This window comes from Globicephala melas, chromosome 20 (assembly GCF_963455315.2).
Source record: "Globicephala melas chromosome 20, mGloMel1.2, whole genome shotgun sequence".
Classification (NCBI taxonomy): domain Eukaryota; kingdom Metazoa; phylum Chordata; class Mammalia; order Artiodactyla; family Delphinidae; genus Globicephala; species Globicephala melas.
In genome coordinates, this window is record NC_083333.1 from 33,410,948 (window position 1) to 33,433,794 (window position 22,847).

Below are 22,847 nucleotides of genomic sequence, written 5' to 3' on the forward strand. Positions count from 1 at the left end.
CAGTCAACCTGATTTCTTTATGATATGCAAGGAGAGAGGGGGGTATGTGGATGGAACCTACAGATTTAAAAAACAAACCAAAAAAACTCCCAAAACCTTAAGACTGGGAACTCCCTGTACTATATTTGTTAACTTCTAAGTGAGCCTTATTTTTTTTTCTAGAAACAAAGATTTCTAAGAGAGACAAACACACAAACCAATTGAAATATAGACTAATAAAACATTGAACCTTATTTAGATCCTGATTGAAACTAGAAAAATGTGAGACCATTGGGGAAACCTGGACAGAAACCTGAACACTAACTACACATTTGATGAAACTAATTGTAACTTGCTTTTTTCACACATGATGATACTGTTTATGTTTTTAAAACATTAACGAAATATATACAAATAACAACCTAAAATTATTCTTTTCTTTGAGCTGATAATTGAAGATGTTTTCTGAGAGGTGCAGACATAGATTTGAGTAATACAATGGGTTAATCTGGCAGCCAGTTAGGACCTCCTGAATTTAACTGATGGCATTTGTAAAAAAAAAAAAAAAAAGTGGTACGAGCCAAAAACTATTAAAAAAAAGGTTTTAATGGGGAAAATTTTAAGATCCTGGTGACGTTCTGGGACATGGAATATACTTGAATGTTTTGCTGACCTCTGTGACCGCCCCCCCCAAGGTTAGGAGGAAGAAGGGTCCATTCCTGAGATTCCTGTGAACTGCTGGTGTTTGATAGAGACACCCTCATGCTTTTCTTCCAGGTGTATTTCTCATTTCCGATGGTACGATGACCATGCACAGACTTCATAAAATGTTCACAGTGGACAGAGTTCAGCATCTCCACTTAGCCCTGTATCCCCCACCACCACCCCCGGTTTGCTAGAGGCAGCGGAAAGACGCAGGTCCAGCACCACCGCTTCACAGGTGCCTCGCGCTCCCGACGGCGACACGTGCTTCCGACCCGCCGCGCGTGCGCACTGCCACCCCGCCGGGCCTACGTGACGCCTCTCGGGGCGAAAATGGCGGCGGGGCGGCGCCGTCTCGGCTGGCCCGGAGCGGAGCGCGCGTCTGGCGCCAAGCTGACGCGCCCGAGCACTCTAGGAACGATCTCGGGCCGTCCCTTCGGGACGGTGAGCTAGCTCGCCCAGAGCCGCCGTCAGACCCGCACGCCGCGGAAACCCGCCGGGGAACCGGCAGCGGTCTCCGCGGGGGTCCCGCCCGCTCCGCCCCGCGTGCTCCTATTGGCTCCAGGGCCTGACCCGCCCCTTTCCCGTGGTCTCATTGGCCTAGGCAGAGCCCTGAAGCGTGGAGCCGCACCGCCCTCTACGCGTTCCTGTTGGTTCAGGCTTGTGGCTCGCTCGCTCCCGGAGCTTTCATTGGTCGAGCGGAGCGGCGAAGGGTGGGGCCACGTCGGAGCGAAGACAACAAAGGGTGGCGGGCAGCGGGCGGCGGGTGGCGGTGACCGCGTCTCCTGGTGCTCCGCTCAGGCCGCGCACCCGGACCTGCCAGCCCCGCTCCAGATGAAGTGTGAGCACTGCACGCGGAAGGTGGGGTCCGCGCGCTTGGGCCGGGGCGGGGTCCGGGTCAGGGGCCGGGGCGAGCCTACGCTCGCAGAGCCTGGGGCCTCGGGGGCGTCGGGAGCCTGGCAGCTCCGAGCGCCTCTGCCTCCGCGTCGTCGCTGACAGAACCTCCGGGCGCCGGCCCGCAGCTCCCGTTCTCGGGGGTGGAGGCCGCTGAGAGTGGGCCACCCGCGCGTCCGGTTCCCGCTCCCGTCTCCCGGAGGCGGCGTGACGTCGGGGCGCATGTCTATCCTTTCAAAGTATCTTCGAAGCCAAAAACCACCAGAAAAACCGACCAACCTTTGCTACCAGTCAGGGCACTCACAGCAGACACCATCCTTGGTGTGAATTAGCGATACGGTGATCAACAGTGTTTTTAGGGGGCTTTATGCTACCTAAAAACTTTAGTGCTTACAGTAACGAAAACGACACAGAAGTGCAGGAAGGAAACACGGGCTGGGCCTTCTGCTACCTGGGTAACCACGGTAACTGTGATAGCGTTACCCACTTACTTCCAGGCTGTGATGCACAGGGGGGTTTCTGTTTGTTTTTTCAAAATTGGATTGTATCATAAATATTATTCCATCACTTGCTTTTTCTTTCAGTCAACGTTATATAGGAGATACCTTTTCATAGCATTACACACAACCTCTGTTGTATTCCAAGTATACACATGTCCAGGTAGTCTGGCATTAATTTACCTGTCATGAGAGGCCACATTGCTTCTAGTTTTCATTTGCTGCAAACAATGCAGGTATTAAGGTGTGTATGGGTGTGTTTGTATGTCCACAATTATAAGTGCTTCTATTTCTGTAGAAAAGATTTTGAGACATGTGATGAATTCATCAGCAAGTATGTATATTTTTTTAAATTCACAGAGTCAGATTAAAAGTTGTTCTTTCATATGTTCCTTTGCCTTTTCAAGGAATGTAGTAAAAAAACAAAAACCGATGACCAAGAGAATGCATCAGTCGATGTACCAAGTCCAGCCCACGAGAATGGAGAGGCAAGTAGATTTTTCAGTTTTGTATCAGCCTGTAGTAAACAGCTGCTGCTGTTTTTCTCCTCTTTGGGGGCTCACATCACCAGGTACATCATTGCTGTAAGAAAGAAAGAAGCAAGAAATGCAGGGGCTAAAAAGCCCCTGCCAGGGGCCAAACGTGCAAGTCAGTCAGTTGGAGGCACACGATCTTCAAGGTAAGAGCACGAAACAGTGTCTCTTCGCAGAATACACCAAGCCAAGACATACCATGTTAGGGACAAAGAAAAATGTTGTCCTTGGCTGTTTATTAGAAATAGAGCTGTAATGTTTAAACCTTCTTTTCTTTTTAGTGAAAAGTTCTATTCTGTAAGATGGGATTTTAGGTAGGTAATTTATAAAATAATTCAGATTTCCTGATTCTGTAAGTTTATTTTTCTAATGGTTTCTTCTCTCAGTTCTTGAGTTTTTAGGTTTTCCTTAGCCAGTAGTGACAGTTTACAATTACTAGGTGCATACCCTGAGCTGGGTGCTAGAGAAAGTGCTTTATACATGTGATCTCATTTCGTGCTCAGAATGAGCATTTCAAGTAAGCCCTACTGTTGTCCCCATTTTACAGAGAGGAGGATGCGGTACAGGGAGGTTAAGGTTATTTCTTCCCTTAAAAAGTACTGGTACCGGTTTTAGAAATGGAAAATTGGCAACATGGAAGAAGCAAGCAGCAGGTTTCCTCTTTAGTTTAGGAGTCCTAATACAACATTGAGTCAGACAGGCTTTGATCTGGTTCTGTCATGTACCAGTGCTGCTGTGTGCTCTGGTGACTGTAGGCCTTAGTGAGCAGCAGGGGATGAGACAAGCACCCAGGGCACTGAGGCAGAAGAGAGGCAGGGAGCACCTGGGGCCCTCCAGCCCCAGAGCACCTAGCCTGGGGCCTCCCACACCCACCCTCTGGCTACATCACCTTGGACAGACATCTAACCCTGGGAGCCCCAGTTTCCTTATCAGTGACATGGGGAGTTGGGTTACTTCTCTCCCAGGGCTGTGGTAGCCGGGAGATAATGTGTGTACATGGCTTAAGTGGGCGCCCTGCCAGCACAGTGGGCGGACCCCCTGATGGGAAGAGCCAGTCAGGAAAGTGGCTACTGGAGTGGGCCCTGAGGGGTGGTGAGAACTGAGGGTGGGGGATGTAGGGATGGGGTGAAAGCTCATCAGGCACAGGGAAGGTGTTAAGGGCAGGGAGATAGATTGGATGCATGTCTTAAGGCAGGTGGCTTAAGCTGACTAGAGTAGGGGAAGAATAGAAGGAAACTACTTGGGAGGCTGAGGGTGGTGAGGCCTGGGTGGGCCAGCCAGAGTGGCAGAAGCAGGAAAGGGGGTGCGGCACAGGGAGCTGAGTGCAGTTTGAGCTGCACGGACCCTGAGCTTTGCAGGATATCAGTCTGGAGCTTGGGAGGGAGAGAGCTCCCTGGAGGCCGCGATTGGAGAGGTTGAGTAGGGGCCTGATGCTGCTCTGAGAAGTGAGGCTGATTGGAGAGAAGGGCCGATGGATAGGCTTCTGCAGAGAATGCCTGTGTTTAAGAGGCAGCAGGAGAAAGAGGAAGGACCGCAACAGGTGGGAAGGAACCAGGCCTGGCCCTTGAAAGCCTGCAGAGGATGAGGATGACGGGGTGGCATGTGGCTCATAGGCCGGGAGGGAGCCCTGCTGCCCGCGGCGGCTCAGAGTGTGGTCCTGGGCACCTCTGCAGGGGCAGTGGAGACAGAAGTCTCAGTGCCGCTCAACAGTACCTATTAGGCACCAGCTGTGTGCCAAGCCATGTGCTCCAGACCCTTGGAGCAGCAGCTCTGGCCCCACCTCGGGGCTTGTTAGAAGTGCAAACCCTTGGGTCCTGTCCATACCTCCTGAATGAGCATCTGCAACATAACAAGGTCCCGGAGTGAGCGCTGCACAGTGACACCGGGGCACATGGGGAGGACGGAGGTGACAGTGTGCACTCCTGTTCAGAGCTGCTGTGGATGGGAGGACCACACCACCCCCACCGCGAGCCCTCTCTCACCAAATGTTTGAAAGAAGAACCAATGTACAACCATCAGGGGCTGTTGAAATGGCTCTGGTAGGCTTCAGAATATTCATATGTTCATCCACCAAATATTTATTGAGTGCCTTCTGTATACAGGAGATGTCAGAGAACAGAAGGGTATGAGACAAGATTGCTCCCTCAGAGCTTGCATTTCAGGGAAAAGAGGCAACACGTAGATGCCAGGGGGTGCTGTTCCGGCAGGTGTCTGCGAGGGTCCGAGGGGTGAGCCAGGCTCTCAGGGAGCATTTCCCTCAGGGAGACCCAGAGCAGGAAGGGCCAGAGTGGCTAGAGGTGAGAGCTGGGAGGAGTGACGGTGATGAGGGCCTCCATCGGAGGTGTGGCTTGTGTTCTGGTGGACCTCTGCCTAGGGAGGGAGCTGCAGGGAGCAAGTGGGCGCAGGAGCAGCCAGGAGAAGACAAAGCAGCCAAGGGTTATTGTCTTGGTGTCTAAGGGAGCAGAGTCACTGATGTGTGAGTTTGAGCGTCACAGCTCTGTGACGTGAGGGCCCTGTTGCCCACGGGTCAGCAGTGAAATACGTTAGTGCTAAGCCTCTCAGGGAGGCCAGTCTGCGGGCTTCCACAGGAGGCTTCTGTGGGGAGCCGTGGGACTGGGCGAGCTCAACGGGGAGTGCAGAGCAGGCCAAGCCAGGAGCCCCCAGTGGCAGCAGGGAGAGGCGTGGGGGCAGGAGAAGCCCAGAAGTGTAGCTCTCCTCCTGCCACATTTGACGGTGCTGGCCCGCTCCCCGCATATTGCCATCCGTGGGACCCTGGTACCATGGTGGCTGCAGCACCTGAAGCTCCAGGCCTGGCCTGGATGTCTCAGGGGTTTTGCACCAGTTTTCTGTATTATGCTTGCGCTGTTACTTTTTCTAAAAAAGCAAGCATTAAAGAGTTTTTGTTGAAGAATCAGGCCAGAGCATCATCTTTTTTTCGTAGAAAGGAGAATTCCATAAATTGGCTGATGCCAAGATATTCCTGAGTGACTGCCTGGCCTGTGACAGCTGTGTTTCTGCAGAGGAAGGAGTCCAGGTTTCCCAGCAGAACGCCAAGGACTTCTTCCGAGTTCTGAACCTTAACAAGGTATGGCATCCCAGGCGCTTTCTGGCGCCAGAGGTGGGTGGAGGTCAAGGTGAGGCATGAAGCCTCTGCTCGGGCTTGGGGAGTGCATCTTGGCCCTGGCCCTGTGTCCCTTGCTGTAGTTGACCCTCTCCATAGCCCTGTCAGAACAAAACCGCATCCACAGTCACACTCCCTCATTGATGTGGGCAGCAACTATGGCCGGCACCACCGACCAGGCTCCCCTGGCTTGGGGGAGGCCTCTGAGTGCTTGGTCATGGGATGGTGTGGTGGCTCAGCTGCTGCCGCTCTGCCTCTGGGGCATTCTCAGAGGCAGGGCTTCTGTCCTCACAGGCTCTGCGTCCTGGGGCAGGGCTGTGGTCCTTCAGTTCATCCCTGCAGACTCCCTGTACAGACGGAACTACTCAGTGTCACTTGTATTCCAGTAGTGACAGGAAGACAGGTGAAGGGGAAAGACAGGAAAGGCGGAGGCAGATGAGGCTGTAAAGCACATCTCTCTTCGCCCTCACTCTGGCCTGGGGTGTTTCTGTGCTCTCACAGCTGCTTCCCAGGAAGTGTGTGTACCGGCTCTACACACCGTGCTGGGCACTTTGGCCCACGTGAGGCCCAGGTTTTTTTCTAGGTGTACTGACTGCAGGTAACAAATTTTTTCTTTTCCAGTCTTTGTATATCTTATTTCTTCTTCTTATGGTATTGTCTAGGACCTTTAAATCAACCTGAAATAGCAGTAGTGATAAAAATAGTACTAATGTCAGGACTTCCCTGGCGGTCCAGTGGTTGAGGCTCCACTCTCCCAATGCAGGGATCGCAGGTTCGATCCCTGGTCGGGGAACTAAGATCCCACATGCCACGTGTGGCGTGGCCAATTAAAAAAATAATAATAATAAAATTAAATTAAAAAAATAGTACTAATGTCTTGTTTCAGACTTTAGTGGAAATGCTGGTAAAGTTTTACTATTAAATAGATGTTTGCAGAATCTTTTACTATTAAAGAGATGTAGATACTCATACCAATCAGCATTTTGGCTATAGAAAATGGATACCCAAGTCAGACTAGCATAAAAAGGAAATGCTTAGTTATTTCATGAAACTGAAAGCTTAGAAGTGGGAGAGGTTTTGGGTTTGGCTGAGTCAGTCAGTCAGGGCTGTCATCAGGAAAAAGCAGTTTCTATTTCCCTGCTGCCCTCGGCTCTGGGCTCAGGCTGATCCCCTCTTGGTCATAAATCGGCTCCCTCAGAGGAGGTGATATTTGAGTGAGAATGAAGTGAGGAGTGCGTCCTCGCAATTCCCTGGGCAGGGTGTCAGACAGAGGGGCAGGAAGTGCCGAGTCTGGCTCCTGAAGCTGGGGACAGACCGCCCTCTGCTCTTCCTCCTCCAGTAGCATTTGAAACTTGGCACCCCCTTGTTCCTGCTTCCAAATTTATATTAGGATGCTGCTGGTCACAAACCACAGAAACCATGCCTGGCTGGCTCGGGCATCATAGGAGTTGGTGAGGGAGCTGGAGGTCAGTGTGTGCCAGCTTGGTGCCCTGATGGATTTGTTGGGTGTGGGTTTCCCAGGCGTCACATGAAAGTGAAATCCCATCCAGAGGAGACAGGCAGCCTCAGCATTGTCTCGCCTGAGCTTCGAGGCAGGGGCATGGGGACAGGACCAGACTGTCCTGTGACCAGTCCACAGGTAGACTGTGGTGGAAGGTGACCACTGAACACCTCTGTCCAGGTTTCTGCTTTTCCTCATTTGCAGGCAGTGTCTGACCTTAACAGTCTCTGTCATGATAATCCTGCATCTTCTCTCCTCTAATCCCAGGTCAAGGGATCCCACTGCTGACTTTCTAATACCCGACATGCTTGCTCATGCTGCTCCCCTGGGTTACATCCTGCGTGTCCGTGATGAGTCAGCATTCTTCTAAACTCAAATTGTTCATATTTTTCTAGGGATTTCTTGAACTGCCAGCATCTGGTTTTGGATTCAGGGTGTGATAGCCTGGTTTCACGCTTGTTTGTTTGGTATTTATTAAAGACTTCACAGAAAATGAGGATCATCTACTACTTAAAAATTTGCTAAAATTTGCCACTAAGTGACCTGGGCTTGAGGTCTCTTGGGGGCAGACCTCAGGGCCCCATTTTCATGTATTTTCATTGTTATGGGTCATTTCAGTTACTTACAGTCCAATATTGTACATAACTTTTATTTTTCCTTTAAATTTATCCATTTTCTCCAGATGTTTGCATTTATGTATAATATCGATGTATATATTTCTGATTTAATATTGTTCTTAAAATTGATAAAATCTCTTGGAATGTCTCATTCTTTTCATTCTCGTTTTTTTCTCCTTTTTCTTTGTGCTTGCCAGTGTCTTGTATATTTTATTAGTTTTTCCATAGGGCATCTGTTACATTCTGTTTGTTCTAGACTTTTCACGAAGGTGTCTTACTTTCACTCCTTGTGTAATCACCACATGTACAATGTTCTTCTCTATTTCTCCTAGAAATGTGATACCTCAAAGCACAAGGTGCTGGCAGTGTCGGTATGTCCTCAGTCTCTGCCTTATTTTGCTGCTAAATTCAGCCTCAGTGTGACTGATGCATCCAGAAGACTCTGTGGCTTCCTCAAAAGTCTTGGTGAGGTGCCTTTTGATATTATTTATAGCAAATAAATTTGATTTAATTTGAATTTATAACTTGAGTTTTTAACTGCCCTTTTAATCTCTAGAGTTCAATTTTCAAGGGCACAGGATAGGTAAGAACTTCCATGAGAGTTTTGTGGAACATAAGAGGACCGTCTCTCTGACCCATGCATGGTAGGCTGGTGTCACTTACCCTCTTGCCATGCAGATGGGTGTTGTGTTACGGCTGGGCTGGCCCCTCTGGGAACAGCAAATGACCATCTTAGGGCACGTAGCTGGGGACACCTGGGACCCACGCTTGCCCAGCAATGTCGAGTCGCCTGGCTCATAGTGGTTACAGAGGGCGTTTATTCGATAGAGAATCACATCTACGATGATTGGCATCTGGTTTCCCAGGAAGCTCTCTGAAGATCAGAGCAGGAAGGGAATGGGCTATGTCCTTTGTGTGAAGAATGAAAGGTCAGTACGTGAGGACTCAAATGTGAATGAATACTAGAGTAATACTGCCTCAAACAGTGATAAGAGTGCTTCTGTCTTGTCTGTCATGTCAGACTAGAACTTCCCCTCCAACCCAGAGTGTCCTACAGGTGGGCTCAGAAGAGGAGAACTTGAGCCATTTGCCAAATAAGAGTTTTTACTGTTCCTCAATGGATTTTTAAAGATGTAAACGCATTGGGATTACTAATAAAATAAGATGACATGTAGACTAAATGTCCTCGCACTGGTCTGCCTGCCTCACTGCTCCGTGTTGCTTTCCACGTGGAGCTGTTTCTCGGTGCACTGCCTGCCACAATCAAAACTAAGGCTGCAGCTACCAGCGTGGACTCCTTAAGTCATCCTTTATGCTTTTAATCTTAAAAAGCCTAAGGTTAGGGCTTCCCTGGTGGTGCAGTGGTTGAGAGTCCGCCTGCCAGTGCAGGGGACGCGGGTTCGTGCCCCGGTCCGGGAAGATCCCACGTGCCGCGGAGCGGCTGGGCCCGTGAGCCATGGCCGCTGAGCCTGCGAATCCAGAGCCTGGGCTCCACAACGGGAGAGGCCACAACAGTGAGAGGCCCGCGTACCACAAAAAAAAAAAAAAAAAAGCCTAAGGTTAGCTTAGTTTTACCAGAGATCGAAGTTATTAGATGCTCTGTCTTCTCATAGTGAAAGGCCCTATTTTTGGGGGGGGATTTTTAAAAAATAAATAATTGGGCATTATGTGTTAATATTAATAAAGAAAATATATCCACAGTGAAACTGATATTTTTAAGGTAACTCTTTAAGGTGACACAATATTTATAATATTTCTTTATTATTTTTTATAAATTTATTTTTATTTTTGGCTGCATTGGGTCTTTGTTGCTGCGCGTGGTCCTTCTCTGGTTGCGGCAAGTGGGGCTACTCTTCGTTGCAGTGCACGGGCTTCTCATTGCAGTGGCTTCTCTTGTTGCAGAGCACGGGCTCTAGGCACACGGCTTCATTAGTTGTGGCACGTGGGCTCAGTAGTTGTGGCTCGTGGGCTCTAGAGCGCAGGCTCAGTAGTTGTGGCGCACGGGCTTCATTGCTTCTCGGCATGTGGGATCTTCTTGACCAGGGATCGAACCTGTGTCCCCTGCATTGGCAGGCAGATTCTTAACCACTGCTCCACCAGGGAAGTCCCCATAATATGTCTTTTTTGTTGTGGTGGTGGTGGTGGTGGTGGTGGTGGTGGTAGTACGCGGGCCTCTCACTGCCGTGGCCTCTTCCATTGCGGAGCACAGGCTCCGGACATACAGGCTCAGTGGCCATGGCTCACGGGCCCAGCCGCTCCGCGGCATGTGGGATCCTCCCGGACTGGGGCACGAACCCGCGTCCCCTGCATCGCCAGGCGGACTCTCAACCACTGCGCCACCAGGGAAGCCCCATAATATTTCTTTTTAAGAATAACTGGCTGCTTTTAAGGTTCAGACCAGCTGCAGATATTAAAATTATTTGCTTGCTTTATTTTATTGTAATTGAGAGCACATTCTTTTGTCTTAGGTTTATTTTCCAATATTAAGAACTTATTTGCAGTAACATGGATGGACTTGGAGGGTATTATGCTAAGTGAATTAAGTCAGACAGAGAAAGACAAATACTGTGTGATAGTTCTTATACGTGGAATCTAAAAAAATATAATAAGCTAGTGAATATAACAAAACAGAAGCAGGCTCACAGATAGAGAACAAACTAGTGGTTACCAGTGAGGAGAGGAAAGAGGGGGAGGGACACTATAAGGGTGGGGGATAAAGAGGTACAAATTATTAGGTATAAAATAAGCCGCAAGGATATATTGTACAACACAGGGAATATAGCAAAAAAAATTTGGTTTTTGGCCACACCACGCGGCTTGCAGGATCTTAGTTCCCTGACCAGGGTTTGAACCTGGGCCATGGCAGTGAGAGTGCTGAGTCCTAACCACTGGACCGCCAGGGAATTCCCTATAGCAAATATTTTATAATAACTATAAGTGGAGCATAACCTTTAAAATATGTGAACCACTATATCATACACCTGTAACTTATATAATTCTGTATATCAACTATACTTCAGTTTTAAAAAAAGAAAAATATTTATTAAGAAAAGAATAGCTAGTTAAAAATCAACTTAATAAAGGTATGCTCAGCCAGTTTACTCATTTTGTTTATTTTAAAGATATCAAAGAGCATTATTACAGACTGGAATTTAATTTAGCCAGTGAATTGGAAGAGAATACTGCTGGTACCTTGTAATATTCCATTAATTTACATATGGAGTACGGTAAGGTGTTTGTGTACATGTAGAGGGGAAAAGAGGAAGCAGGAGAGAGAATATATATGTTTTATTGTGATAAATGATACGTGCTGTTGTTTGAAAGAGTAAAGGGCACAGTCTCCTACTTCGGCAGCTATCGATGCTTGTGGAGTCTGCCCTTTCAGTTTGTCCCTGACACTCCAGACCCTGAGAATAGATCCCACATCCTGTGATGTGGAGCCAAATGCGCCTCTCTTCCCTGCAGGGGTGCATTATGTCTTCGATACAACAATCGCTGCAGATTTCAGCATCCTGGAGAGTCAAAAAGAATTTGTGCGTCGATTCCGCCAGCACAATGAGGAAGAGCCCACGTTACCCATGCTGACCTCTGCCTGTCCTGGTGAGCACAGGGCCTGCGGCTGGGCCTCTGGGTGCCTGAAGCACCTTTTCACATCAGTCTACGTTTGGGGGCAGGCCTAGGCAGTGGATGAGGTCGGGGGTCAGTGGGTCTTGGGGAGTAGTTTCAGCCTTGAGTAGTTTTACATCGACCAACATATTTATTAAAAGTATGACATATTTCAAATGTCCAAACAATTATAGATAATATGAACACCCATGGATCTTTTGCCAACTTAAATAGAAGTTACATAATAAAAAATATTTCTTTACATTAATACTAGATTCCATCCTGGAGCACTTTTTAAACCAGTCTTTAATTAGTTTTATTATATAGAGCTTGGTGCCTGAGGCAGAGAAATTTTATCACAGGTTTTTTAATTCTGGAAAAATAGAAAGTTTTGGAATAAGAAAATGTTTAAAGATGATGCGTAAGGGAAGGGAGGAAGTGCTGTACTGGTAAGTGACATTTAGTGAAAAAATTATTTCTAAATAAATCAGGTCTGTGAGAGCCCAGTTATGGTCTACATAATCTTAGGTTTTTGTTCACGTTTCTATTTTCAGTTTACCTCTCCTCCCCCACCATGGTTCCAAATTTTTCTAGCATTTTACATGTCGCCCATCAATCATTAGGATTACGATTTAATAAAGTTGAATGTTGACATTATGGTTGCTTAGAATTTGGAAATACTTTCCACCCAGTCGTAAAACCATGGAAAGCAAATTTGCCATCTGTCCAAGAGGCCCATGGGTTGATTCATTAACTGAGCGATGTTGTTCAGCGGCCCACGGGCCGGTGAGAGGTCATCAGCATCAGGTGGGGCTTATTTCCCGTGTGTAGGTTGTCCTCCTGGAAAGATGACCCCCCACGTGGATGCTCCCAGCTCTCCAGGCGTGTCAGGCAGTTTCTGTATCCAGAGTCTATGTATAAACTGACTCTAAATGCACACTTTGCTGGACCGTGGTGTCCACTTCTGCATTTACGTCCTTGTAGGTGTTTTTGCAGCTGCTTAGGAGTAGATATGCACAGCTGAGGTCTCCAAGGGCACTGCAGAGATGCCCCTGCCCCTGGGATCCCAGCACCGGCTCCTTGTGGGGCCCTCACTCGATGCCACACAGCCATTCACTGTGGCTCATTCCCACCCATCCAAGGAAGAGGCAGTATAAAATGACCCGAGCTCGGCCTGTGCCCCCAGGGCGGTGGTTCCAGACTTCCCATTCCACATTCCTGTCGGCAGGATCACAGGAATTCCTGTGCTGTCCTGACACCAAACCTTCAGATAGCGATGGATTCCTTATGTGGGAGGCCCTGTTGGGATGGAGCCTGGGACAGAAGCCTCCACTCCTGGCAGGAACTAGCCCTGCTGACCTGGGTAGTAAGCAGGTGGTTGATTCCTGCAGAAAGCAATGGGCCCTCTGTCCTTGGAGTGAGCGCAGCACTGGTGGAGACCTGGGCTGTCTGCTGTTGCTGCAGACCAGCCACTCCCCCTCCTCCAGCTTGGTGTTTGCTGCATTTGGTGGTCTCCCTGAGCTGCTCAGGGCTGTTTACTCGTGGGTTTGGAGCTTCTCCGAGTTTTCTTCCTAGATAATGATGCATTTTCCTTCGGGAGCTCTTCGTAGCTAAGCCAGTTAAAACTGTATCTGTTGTTCATGTTTATGCCACCCCTCAAATTCGGGGAGATGAGGTGAGATCTGGTTCGGACCGAACCCTTTTCTAGAATTTGGTGCTGACGTTTTGCTTCCCTGTGACAACTTAGGGAAATTAAAACAACACCAAGTCGGACGATTTGACCTGGTGCGCAGAATCAGGCTATAGGTGGTCCTGGACTGACTTGCCAGGCTTCTGCACGCAGGTTCCGTATGTCCCAGTCATGCTTCCTCAGACTGGAGGGCAGCACGTCCAGGCCGGGATAGGGACATCTGGGCAGGCCTCTGCTGCCCACAAGCCAATGGAGCACCACCTTGCCGACGCACCTTTGCCCAGCGGGGGTGGGTGGGAGAGGGGGTATTGAGCTGCTCAGCTCTGGACATGCTCACGGGCCTTGGGCTGTGTGATATCCTGCCAAGAGCACTCATTGAGCTGAAGTGTGGGATATAATCTCTCCAACCCAGCAGAGTGTCTGGAGAGCGGGAACCTTGTGCCAGGCACTTCTCTGAGCAGGTTCCCTTTCTGCCTTTAGAGAGGGTCACTGTGAAGAGGTGGGTAGTCTGACAGGGTGGGATTTGGGTGCCCTACCCACACCCATGCTGCCACCAAGTTGGGGGGCCAGCGGGGCTTACCAAGCCCCACGCCGGTGCTGGTGGCAAGTTCTGATCAGGGGTGCCCGTGAAAAAGTGCTAGCCTGTCTGGTGTCTGTGCCAGGTGCTGTGGACCCTGTGACCCGGTTCCTCCTCCTCATGCCTGTTTGGTCCTCTTTCCCGCCCTGGCCAGGAGGTTCTCCGGGGCCCTGGCTCCTACCGCCTGGTGTTCTGCCTGATCTTGTGTGAGGCCTTCACAGCACATAGCACATTCACCCGCAGCATGGAGCTGGGGTCTGCCTGAGAGCCGAGTCTGCAGTGTGGGCACTGGCGCTGAGACCAGGGTGCACAGGGGCCTTACAAAGCCAGACCTGTGGTGGGAGTGGCCTTGAGCCCGCAAATGCTCAACGACCTTTGATAGTTTTTCTTTTTTCTTTTTACTTATTTATTTATTGGCCGCGCCATGCAGCTTGTGGGATCCTAGTTCCCCAACTAGGGATTGAACCTGGGGCCCTGGCAGTGAAAGCGCTAAGTACTAACCACTGGACCACCAGGGAATTTCCTAGTTTTTCTTTTTTAATGTGAACCATTCTGTGTACATGTGCAGAGGCTGGGAACGAGGGGAGCCATCCTCCAGCAGCATTTCTCTTAGGGGCTTATGCTGGTGACCATGGACATTGCCTGAGTATGCTCAGGCCTGCAAGCAGGTGATGGCTGTGGTTTGAGTTTGTTCAGATGGGATTGGCTGGTGCTTGCTGTTCCTCCTTCCGGGAGTGGGCATGGGGAGGCGGCTGCCCCAGGGTTCTGGTGGGCAGCTTGTCTCCAGGCTTCCTCGCCCCCGCTCCCCCCCCGACACCCCTTTCATGGTGCTGTGGTGTGCACACCAGACACAGCTGTAGGATCAGCAGTGTCACCAGACGCTCTCCTCACCAGGTCGTGCCCAGCGGGAGAAGGGAGCAGGCTGTTGCTCCTGCAGGTTGAGCTGCTGGCTGTTTGGTCCGCTGACCTTTCTGACCTGCAGTCCGCCCCAGAATCTATGGCAGCGGTGGTGCACTCACAAGGCATTGTGGGAGTCAGCGACTCAGGGGAGATGCTAAGGGCCATGCTGGGCATGCCGTGGGCACGCTGCAGGTTGTGCTGCTTATTGTGCATTGCTTGGGGGTGTGGGTTTCTCATATTGCATTGTCCTAACAGTGGGCAATTACTGGGCTGTTAATTTCCAATAGGTGAGTGAAGCTGGGTAGGCCTGGTGGCCATTGGCTCCTGTCTGAACTGTGGCCACCCATCCTGGCTATGAGAACAACTTTGCAGCTGGCAAGGTGGAGCTGGAACCAAGCCGCCCAGGACGCCACCTCGTAGCTGCTCCTTCAAGCTTGTTCTCAATTTGGGGAGACCTGCAACCCCAGCTCTTACCTTCCTCTTGCTCTATTCTGTCTGGTCTGGGGCCGAGGGAGGCGCGCATTCCCGGCACCCTCCAGTCTTGTGGCAGACGCACCTGGGATTCCCGTGGCCGAGCCGCTGAGGAGAGGCGGCCTGGTCAGCGGGAGCTTGTCACGCACTCCTGAAAGAAGACGTGTCCTGCTCTACTCCGGGTGAGGCAGCCACGAGGAGCTGACACGGGGCCCTTTCCTCCTCAGGCTGGGTCCGATATGCTGAGCGGGTGCTAGGTCACCCTGTCACCCCCCACCTCTGCACTGCCAAGTCTCCCCAGCAGATTATGGGATCCCTGGTGAAGGACTACTTTGCCAGACGGCAGGTAAGCCGGCCTGAAGGGCAGCATGCAGGTCAGGCAACGAGCTTCCATGTGAGGACAGGTGCTGATGGGAACTCAGGGCAAGCGAGGGAGGGCAGGGGAGGTTCCACCGGGCGTGCAAGGTGGTCTCAGCCCCAGGCCCTGCTGATTGAGGGGGCATCCAGACACCTGGTCACTCAGCTTTCAGCTTCTGGCATTGCCACCAATTCCTGCTCAGCCAGGGGCACGGAGAGGGGCGGCCTGGTCTCTTGGGAAGCATCTGGAAAGTCTGCAGGGAAAACGGCTGGGCGTTCATTTACAGTCCAGCAGCGGCTTGTTGTCACGATGTTTGGTCACCATGTGCATAGTTCAGGGGAAACAGGCCAGCTTCTGGCTTCTCCCTGTGAGTGTCCAGGCAGCAGGTCTTGAGCGAGGTGGCGCCGTGGGTGGGCTTGGGGGTGCTGCGGCTCAGGAACTTGGTCTGTGGGACCCGGGTCTTGGACCCCGAGAAAGCACCAGGCCTGCTCCCTTGTGGCATGTTCTGGGTCCAGCGCATTAAGCTGCCCCCTCCCTTCTGCATGGCCCCCAACGTGGATTTGCTTTTCCTGCACAGAACCTGTCCCCAGACAAGATTTTCCATGTCATCGTGGCCCCTTGCTATGATAAGAAGCTGGAGGCCCTTCAGGAAGATGTTCTCACGGCTTCGAGGGGTTCCCGGGGCACTGACTGCGTGCTAACCTCAGGTGAGGGTGGGGCCTCGGGAAAGGCAGCAGGGGGAGGCCAGCCCCGCGGCCAGTGCGTGTCCGCGGTGAGGGCCTGACACACAATCACACTGGGGACACTGAAGCTTCCTCCTTCAGAGCAAAGCAGAAAGCACATGTGTGACCGGGGACATTGCTGGGGGACTCCTCGTGGAGGCCCTGCCCCTGGACTTGTGCAGAGAGCCCGCAGCACCTTCTCAGTGTTGGGATGGGAGTGATTCCCTGGAATCCTCAAGACCCATTCGGAATGCTGCCATCAGTTGAGAGGTAGATTAAGTCTTTGCTGAAGCCCAGCTGGGTGTACTTTAAATGGCCTTGAAAACAGGTCCCTACGGCATGGAGGCAGAGTGGCTGGCTCTCTGGCAACCTCCGAGGACAGTGGGTCCCCTGACCAGAAACTCCCCACATGGAAGCCCGTGGAAAGGTCCCCACCGCACAGGCTCCTATGGCGGTGATGGGGGTGAGTGGGGTGGGAGAGCCTCAGCCACAGCCCTCTGCTCACCTTAGATGATGGGTTTTCCTAAGAAGCACACTCGGGCATCTTTTCTTTGAATACAGTAGATTTTTACTCTTTTTCACAGATGTTCAGTCTTCTCACACACACCTGACACCACAGCAGTTGATTCAGGATACACCCTTAGTGCTAAGGGTTTCTTCAGGATCCCTTGTGCAAAGGGAGATACAAAAGTGGTCCTGATTTTCGATCGGTCTTGTTGCAGATAACTGTCATCCTATCCACATGAAAGCTTTCCACTCAGGAAACAAAAACACCGGGAGACGTTTGTAGAAGCCCCCGTTTCAGGGGCAGAAGGAGGAATTAGACTCTTCCCTGGCATTTCATCAGTGTTACTTTGCATCTGTTGCCTGTGACAGGCGTGATGACCAAGGTCATTGTAACCTAGAATGTCCTCCGGGGGAAGGAGGTGACACCGGGAGCAGCTCCTGAGGAAATGTGGGCCGTGTCCTGTCACGGCATCTTATGTCGCTTCTTTGTCTGTAGGTGAAATCACTCAGATGATGGAACAAAGTGACCTCTCGGTGAGAGACGCTGCTCTGGACACTCTGTAAGTGGCTTTGCAGGGAGACGCACCCTTGCACCTTGGGGGCCTCCTGTGTGACCTTGTGACCTCTGCCAGGCGCATGTCCCAAGGCCTCCCTCCTTTACAGTGAGGCCACATGCCACACTGAGGCATGGGTGTGGTGAGGCCCCTGGCCTCGGGGGCCACTCCCTTTGTTGCCCCACTACGTACGACCCTTGGCTCTGCATAGAGCATGCGCAGCACCATGGAGTGGACACCAGCACCCCCCACTCCTGAACTTCACATGTTCCTGACGTTACACCTGGACCTACTGGGGGATGGGGGCCACCTCCAGACACAGAGTGGCTCCCTCAGGTCCCTTTGCCCAAGAGCAGCAGACTGGGTTTCTGCCATCAGTGGTGACCCCAACCACTGACCGTGGTCCTGCTGCATCCTGTTCCCCAGAGTGTACACAGACTGCAAGAGCACACGAGGGCCACAGGGCACACACGGGCTGCGCAGCAGATCCTTCTGGCAGTGACATCAGGCCCACGTGTAGCCCTGGTGTGGAAGGCAGACTGTAAGCATAGGATGTAAGCGACTGGTGTGCCTGTGGCCAGAGCCTGTGCTTGGGCCCAGGCTGACCCAGAGGCCTCATCCTGGCCGGGCACAGATGGTGTGCCCTCTCAAGTGGCCCTCAGATGCCTAGTTCTCATGCCCCGAGTTGTGAGGTTCTAAGGGTCGTACCCTTCACACACGTGCAGCCAGAGGAAAGGAGTCATTGGGGCAGTGGTGGGTGCACCTGCACCTGCAGGCTTCATGTCAGCCAGTGAAACCCAACACAGATGAGGTTTTTGCCCAAAGTCTAAATACTTGTAAAGGTTTTCGCAACCTTGGATCATAAATCTTAGGGAGTTGGATTTAATTCTTGCTGTCACTTTTCCTGCCTGGTGAGGTTTGGAGACATGAAGGAAGAGGAGGTTAGACGCCATGACGGAGCCAGCTCCGACGGATACCTGGCGCACATCTTCAGACATGCGGCCAAGGAGCTGTTCAACGAGGACGTGGGGGAGGTCACCTACCGCACCCTGAGGTGTGTGGGGCTGGGGTGGCCTCTGTCTTCTTGTGTGGGCAGTGCTGCCTGTCAGGTGTAAATTCTATAAATAGGACCCCCACCCTGCAAAGCTAGCTGCAGGTCTGGGAGGGAGGTCCTATTTATAGAATTTATACCAGTCAAGATCGAAAGGCCTTTTATGTGTTATTCACAGACTTTTAAATTTTGCTGACACTCCAAACTTAGACTGGAAATAATCCTCAAACCACAGAGGAAGGACCCTACAGATGAAAGTCTGTGCTGTTGATTTTATAGGAACAAAGACTTCCAGGAGGTCACCCTCGAGAAGAGCGGGGAGGTTCTCTTGCGCTTTGCTGCTGCTTATGGCTTTCGAAACATCCAGAACGTGGTCCTAAAGCTGAAGAAGGGCAAGTTCCCGTACCACTTTGTGGAGGTCCTCGCCTGTGCCGGGGGTAAGACTCAGGGGCCCAGGCTGAGCTGGGCACCTCCGAGCCCTGTAGGAAACGGGCCCTATTGGCCACCCCCAGCCTCACTCAGCTCCAAGGGCTTTGTGGGAGTGTGGATGCTGCCCTGGTGGTTGTGGCATGATGGTCCCTCTCACACCCACATATTGGAAAATGCAGGCTGGGAGATGTCACCTTGGAAAACCTCTTGGGGACATGGTCCCAGAGAAGAGTTGCTTGGGTGACACCAGCTGAGAGCCGGCTCGTGTGGCAGCTGGTGTCGAGAACACTGAGACTGCCTGGTAGCTTGAATGGCCCCTACCTCCTCCAGCCAGGTTTGTCAGTGAGTGATGGGAGAGACCCGTGTGATGGATGGAGGCCGATGAGAGGGGGTAGGGGTCCCGCAAGAGGACCTGCTGGTGGAGTCGGGCAGGAGGGAAGCGTGCGGCCCCCATGGCCCATCAGGCCCCTTGGTGGTGATAGAGCCAACTCAGAGAGGGGGTCAGGGATGTCTGTACCATTCTGGGGTGGGGGGTGCCCACAAGATACACAGGTGGAAATACCTGGGGCGGGGGGGACGCGGATCCAGGTGCGAGACGGGCTCAGGGAGAGGAGGCCCCAGTGCCGGTGGCTGAGGGCAGAGAGGCGAGCGCTGGCCGTGGGGGATGGGCAGCCTTGGGGACCTCGCTCCAGGGACCAGGACACGGAGGGCAGATCCCATGGTCTGAGTGGAGGAGTGGACAGGAGATGAGGACGAGGAGGCAGCGGGGGAGCTGTGGGCTTGAGGGGTCCATGCAGGCCCTCCAGGAGAGGCACCCCATACCTGCATGCCGATCAGGGTAGAGGCTCAGCAGGACTCACTTGTGCCCTGTAGTTAGAGCATCAGCTGGGGGAGCAGGAGCTGGGATCTGAGGAGAGAGAAGCAGCCCCTGGGCAAGTGAGATGTGAGGTCCAGAGGGCAGCTGTTGGGTGCAGCCAAGGGATAAGCGGAGGGAGGTTTGGAAATTTGCTGCAGATTCTTTTATTTTTATTTTCATGTTTTTATTTATTTATTTGGCTGTGCCGGGTCTTAGTTGCGGCACGCAGGATCTTTGTTGCTGCGTGTGGATCTTTTAGTTGCGGCATGCTGGATCTTTAGTTGCAGGCACGTGGGATCTTTAGTTGCGGCATGCAAACTCTTAGTTGTGGCATGTGGGATCTAATTCCCTGACCAGGGATCAAACCCAGGCCCCCTGCATTGGGAGCACAGAGTCTTAACCACTGGACCACCAGGGAAGTCCTGCTGCAAGTTTGCTTAAATGAATTTTTATCTTACAAGTCATGACATCATCTAACATGTTTGAAAATAAGTAGCGCCAATACATAGGAGGCATGTTCCTTATTCAGGCTGAGGTGTTAGGGTGTTGGGCTCATGGGTCTCCATCCACCGTCCCCCTCCCCTGTGCAGCCCAGATGTGGATGCACACATTATGTAGACACCAGTGATTTAGCTGTTCATTAGTAATTTCTATGTTCTCCTGGTTTTGATAAATTTCAAGAGAAACTGGAAATCCAGATTTGCGTACATAGCCACTCACTTCTAAAAGGTTGGCAAGTTATTTCGGCTTTAGATAAAAACATTTCACGGGTAATGTAAATAGGAGGGACTATGAGCCTGTGACCGGGGTCTTGGGGCCCAAGGTCCAGCTCCAGGCTCTGGCCACGAGACACTGCACACTGCTGTCATTCCTCTCTTCCAGAACCATCGTCCCTTTAAGATGAAAGGTGGGGGACTTCCCTGGTGGTCCAACAGTTAAGACTCCGTGCTTCCACTGCTGGGGGCGAGGGTTCGATCCCTGGCCAGGAAACTAAGATCCCACATGCCATGTAGTGCGGCCAAAAAAAAAGGTGAAAGGAGGGAAAGAGTAAGCTCCCTTTGTTTTTCAGGGTGCCTTAACGGCAGAGGCCAAGCCCAGACCGAGGATGGGTGCGTGGACAAGGCCCTGCTGCAGAAGATGAAAGGCATCTACACTGACATCCCCGTGCGGCTCCCGGAGACCAGTTCCCATGTGCAGGAGCTGTACCAGGAGTGGCTGGATGGCACCGACTCCCCCCGAGTCCAGGAAGCCCTGCATACCGCGTACCAGGGCCCAGGGCATCCTGCTAACAGCCGAGACATCAAGTGGTGAAGGTCGAGGAGGCTGGGAGGCAGGCCTGTCTGCTGCCTGAGGATGGAGGAGCTGCCATGTATGGGTATCAGAGACACTGGAAGAAAACAGCTCAGCTTTTCTCTTACTACTTTGGTTTTTCAGAATTCTTTGCTACCCCCATTTGTCAGCAGCCCCCTCCCTCAGTTCGATGAGGTGCTATCTTCGTAATATGTATGTGATTGGAATATTTTAACGTGAGAGAAGGGTGCCCCAATTTGAGTTTCCTTTAAGACTGAAAAATTCCAAAGAACAAGAATGGAGTCAGAGTACTGTCTTCTGGGCTTAGTGAAAATCCAGAAAGTGTCCTGTGAACAGCTAAGACCCCAGAAATTCTGATACACATGCCTCAGACAGATTTGATGTGGAAATGACAGGAAGTGGGCAGGGTGCGGGGGTCTATGGCCTGCCCAGTTGGCTCTTATTTTTATCCACTTATTTTATTCTTAAAAATGTTTTTGCCAGAATGTGAATAAACTGCATCCTTTAGGAATCAGGGGGCTCATAAATATGAATCTGGATTTTCAGCTTTTCTGGAGAAAAAGTTCTGGCAACAGTGGGCCACATTCCTTACTGCTGTGGTGTCCAGAGTGCTGTGTAACAGCCGCCTCCTGGGACCAGACCCTCTAACTGTGGCCCTGCAGGCTCTGCAGCTTATGTCCCAAATTCACGCTTTCACATTCACATTCTTTAAGTGAACTCACCTTGAGGCAGAGGGAGGCCTGCGAAGGGTGATGGGTGTTACAGATGGAAGGATGGAGAGGCAGCTGCCCTGCTCAGGCTAGGCTGTGTGGTCGGCAGTCAGCCTCCTCCATCCTTCCCTGGGTGGGGTCAGGCAGGTGACGGCCCTTCTGACCCTGAACTTGGGTGAGGCAGCTTCCTGATGGTCCAGCCTCTCCTCGTTCTCCTCCCTGGTGTCCTTCCCACACATCGTGGGCCTGGCTCGTCCACAGGGCTCGGTGAAGCCTCCGTGGCTCCTGACGGGACTCCCCCACCTGGCATGTAGTGCTCATGTGAGCTCGCCTTAAAGAAAGGTGGAAGAGAGCAGTTTACCCACAAACAGAAAGGGCTAGCAAAGAATTGGAAATTATGGAATCATGGAACTCCATGTCAGGGCTCATCCTGTGAAACAAAGACTTCTGTGGATAGGCCTCCAGTTGGTTGTTCAAAGCACTTGAATTTTGTTATCATGGGTGGTGACATTCTTCTTGGAGCCCTCAGTGCTGTAAGCCTGAGCTGTTAGATTTCCTTCATCTACTCTATGTTGTATTGTACCTGTATACCTATCTGGGTTGACAACTGGATATAATGTGTGAAATTGTATATTTTTTCCTTTTAACCTATATACAATTGAGTTTCTATCCTCTACAGTAACTGATTATGGAATAAACACTTGAAGAGTGTCTGAGTGTGGAGAGTGCATGAACCAGATGCTGACTCCCCAGCCAGGGGCCTGCGTGTGCCCTCCCTCACCAGCCCCACCCAGGCTATTCCCTCGCGCTTTGGGAGCCAGCACCACCCTGGAGCAGGGGAGCGTCTTTGCCCGAAGCCCTCTGTGGGCCAGGGATGCCAGGAGTCCGGTGGGGCTGCTCTTCTTGCTTCGAAAGCCACCTCTTCCAGCTACAACAAAAACACGCCCCCCCAGGCTGGGGGACGGGGCGTTCGCACATGTGGCATCAGGTCCTACCCACAGCTGACCTTTGGTTACAGCCACATGAGAGGAAAGTGGAATGAGGATTGGTTTTACTTCGTTATAACTCAAGTGATATGAGCAGTCACAGTGAGGGGTGGCACCATGATCGGGCAGGGGGTGTCTGCTAGTGAGCAGTGCTATCCTGGCATGAGGAGGGGAACAGAATAGGTCCAGATTCGTGTCACACCCAGCAGCTGCCCTACAGGAGTGCTGTTGTCTGAGTCCTGGTGCCACTGATACCTCCAGTGGACCGTGATCAT

At 51.6% G+C, this 22,847-nt stretch overlaps 1 protein-coding gene across 1 annotated transcript; it reads left to right on the forward strand.

Annotated features, from left to right (window-relative positions):
- The first annotated feature begins 1,402 nt into the window (after window positions 1-1,402).
- Window positions 1,403-22,297, forward strand: NARF (nuclear prelamin A recognition factor). The gene is made up of 11 exons (XM_070044475.1): window positions 1,403-1,542; window positions 2,480-2,560; window positions 5,547-5,690; window positions 8,177-8,309; window positions 11,310-11,444; window positions 15,316-15,434; window positions 16,024-16,153; window positions 17,172-17,235; window positions 18,146-18,283; window positions 18,560-18,717; window positions 20,635-22,297. Exons 1-11 carry the CDS (start codon window positions 1,516-1,518, stop codon window positions 20,874-20,876), a joined length of 1,371 nt encoding a protein of 456 aa, XP_069900576.1. The 5' UTR covers window positions 1,403-1,515; the 3' UTR covers window positions 20,877-22,297.
- Window positions 22,298-22,847: the final 550 nt, after the last annotated feature.

Bases quoted from the DNA above. Each gene is read 5' to 3' on its own strand.
- NARF (XM_070044475.1), top strand. From the start codon at position 1,516: ATGAAGTGTGAGCACTGCACGCGGAAG. The intron at 2,561-5,546 runs GCAAGTAGATTT...TTTTTTTCGTAG, and splicing joins CAGCCCACGAGAATGGAGAG to AAAGGAGAATTCCATAAATT. The intron at 18,284-18,559 runs GTGTGTGGGGCT...TTGATTTTATAG, and splicing joins GTCACCTACCGCACCCTGAG to GAACAAAGACTTCCAGGAGG.